At 38.4% G+C, this 2,306-nt stretch overlaps 1 protein-coding gene across 1 annotated transcript in view; it reads right to left on the bottom strand.

Moving 5' to 3' along the window:
- Positions 1 to 973, bottom strand: part of LOC101357761 (olfactory receptor 51F1-like) — a 2,486-nt gene extending 1,513 nt beyond the window's left edge. The window contains 2 exon segments of the mRNA XM_012559288.2: positions 8 to 273; positions 276 to 973. Of these exon segments, the coding sequence (XP_012414742.1) occupies positions 8 to 273; positions 276 to 825 (816 nt within the window). The 5' untranslated portion in view covers positions 826 to 973.
- Between the last annotated feature and the right edge of the window lie 1,333 nt (positions 974 to 2,306).

Here is a 2,306-nt window from a genome sequence, read left to right as displayed (position 1 = left end):
TCAGTACTTGGACATATGGAGAAGCCTTATGACCAAAGTGATGTACTAGGGCCAAAATGACCCAGGGGATATAGAAGATGGCAACAGCACCAATGTGAGAGACGCAGGTGCCAAAGGCCTTATTTCTCTCCTCTGGCGAAGCGATGCTACGGATGGATTTAATGATTAGCACATAGGAAAGGAAAATGCAGGGAATGTCAACACCAGATGTCAGAATGAGAGCAATTAAGCCACAGATGCTGTTAACCTTGATACTTGAGCAAGAGCACTTAACACATCAGGGTGATAGCAGTAGGAGTGAGAAAGCATATTAAAACCACAGAAGGACAACCGCTTAAGAAGCAGCAGCAAGGGCATCAGGTTGAACAGCATTCGTACAACAATCACTACTCCAGCTTTGATGATTCTGGAGTTCGTTAAAATCATAGCATATCTTAAGGGGTTGGAGATGGCAACAAAACGGTCAAAAGCCATGGTCAAAAGCTCAGAGGACTCCATGAGGGTAAATCCATGCAGAAAGAACATCTGCACAATGCAGGCATCTAGGCTGATGATCCTAGCATTGAACCAGAGGACACCCAGTGTTGTGGGAAGAGAAGAAATGGTGATGCCCATGTCAGTGGCTGAGAGCATGGAGAGGAAATAGTACATGGGCTCATGGAGGCTGGAGTCTGTGATCGCCACATAGAGGATAGTGCTGTTCCCTAAGAGGGCGATCACACAGAGGCAGCAAAAAGGAATGGAGATCCAGATGTGGAAAACTTCCAGCCCTGGAACTCCCATCAAGAAGAAAGTTGTGGAAGTGAAGTTCCCAAGAGATAGCATGGTGGTCTGAGTGAAGTGTCACTCTCCTTCAGTAAGTTCCTGCAATGATACATTCCATTCAGTCAAAACTACTCTCTGTCAGGCACTTTGATAATTATTTTAATAACTATACCTCATGTAATCCTTGCAGCTACTTTAGAGATAGATCTTATATATCATCTCCTTTTTACAGATAAGTAAAAAGAGGCTTAGATAGGTTAAGTTAATTAACTAAACACAGATAAAAGCTAAGTCTTTCTGATCTAACACCTTTGTTCTTTCTACTATATCATGCTTAGCACATGCTATGAGCAGCCAGGCTGGGACTAGGCTGAGGTGACTAGACTCCAAAAGACTCAGTGATCAAGACAAATATCATTTTTATTGCAATAATTAAAAAAATCAAAATTAATGCAAAAATTCATGAATATAATGCTTAATAAAGACCAGTGTTATACTGAGCGATATTGAAGCCTGAGATAAAAGGAAGCATGTGTACCCCTATGTACTTTTTTTATGTATATTTAATAGTTAATTTTTTTCTGGAACATTAAAGTAGTTGAAAAATATTGAAAGATTAAAAAGTAGGCATATTAAAACCAGGAGCCCTGGTGGAACAATGGTTAAGTGCTCGGCTGCTAATCGAAAGGCCCATGGTTTAAACCCACCAGTGGCACTGTGGGAGAAAAGATATGAGGATCTGATCCTGTAATAATTGCAACCTATGAAACCCTATGGGGGAGTTCTACTCCATTATATAGGGTTTCTATGTGTCAGAATTGGCTCTATGGCACACAACAACAACAATATTAAAACTTACACTATTATTTTAAATATTTTATTTATAAAAAATGGAATTTATTATAATTTTATTTCACATCAAGTCAATTACAATTATCTAAAATCATCATTTGGTCAAGAGTTCTGTCAAACATGGCAATTCTCTCAGTTGAAAATGAGATAAGCAAGGAAGTAGATTTTGAAAATATTATTGATGAGTTTATTACATTAAAGTTAGATGTGCACATTTATCCCCTTGCCTTAGGTTCCATATGGCTTGGCACAGCATTTTTCTTTATTTAAAGTTGGATATTTTGTTAATCATAGATCAAAAAATAATTTTGTTTTTTAGAAAATTATTGCATTAAATATTATTTATGTTGATTATTGATTTTTTGGTGTCCCCTTAAATTTTGTGCATGAGGCAAACCTCACTCTCATTCCCTTACCCTTGCTCTGGCCTATCCTTGGGCTAAATCTCCCCGCGCTAGCATGAATGAGGCCAAGAAGAATTTTCAGAATTCTGAGTTTTGCAGGAAAGTATGAATGTCCACTTTTTTTTTTTTTTTTTTTTTTAACTTTCTAGAGAGTTGCTTTGGGATTTTTTCCCCAATTACACACCTCTGGTTCCACCTCCTTCCCCACTATCCCAAAAACGCCCAGGTGTGTAGGAAAGAGACACTGCCTCCTCTTTCAAATTTCTACTCCAACTTCTCCCACCT

Source organism: Trichechus manatus, unplaced genomic scaffold (assembly GCF_000243295.1).
Source record: "Trichechus manatus latirostris isolate Lorelei unplaced genomic scaffold, TriManLat1.0 scaffold00232, whole genome shotgun sequence".
Lineage (NCBI taxonomy): Eukaryota > Metazoa > Chordata > Mammalia > Sirenia > Trichechidae > Trichechus > Trichechus manatus.
The sequence above is the reverse complement of the archived record's forward strand: the minus strand, read 5'-3'. Positions and strand labels throughout refer to the sequence as shown.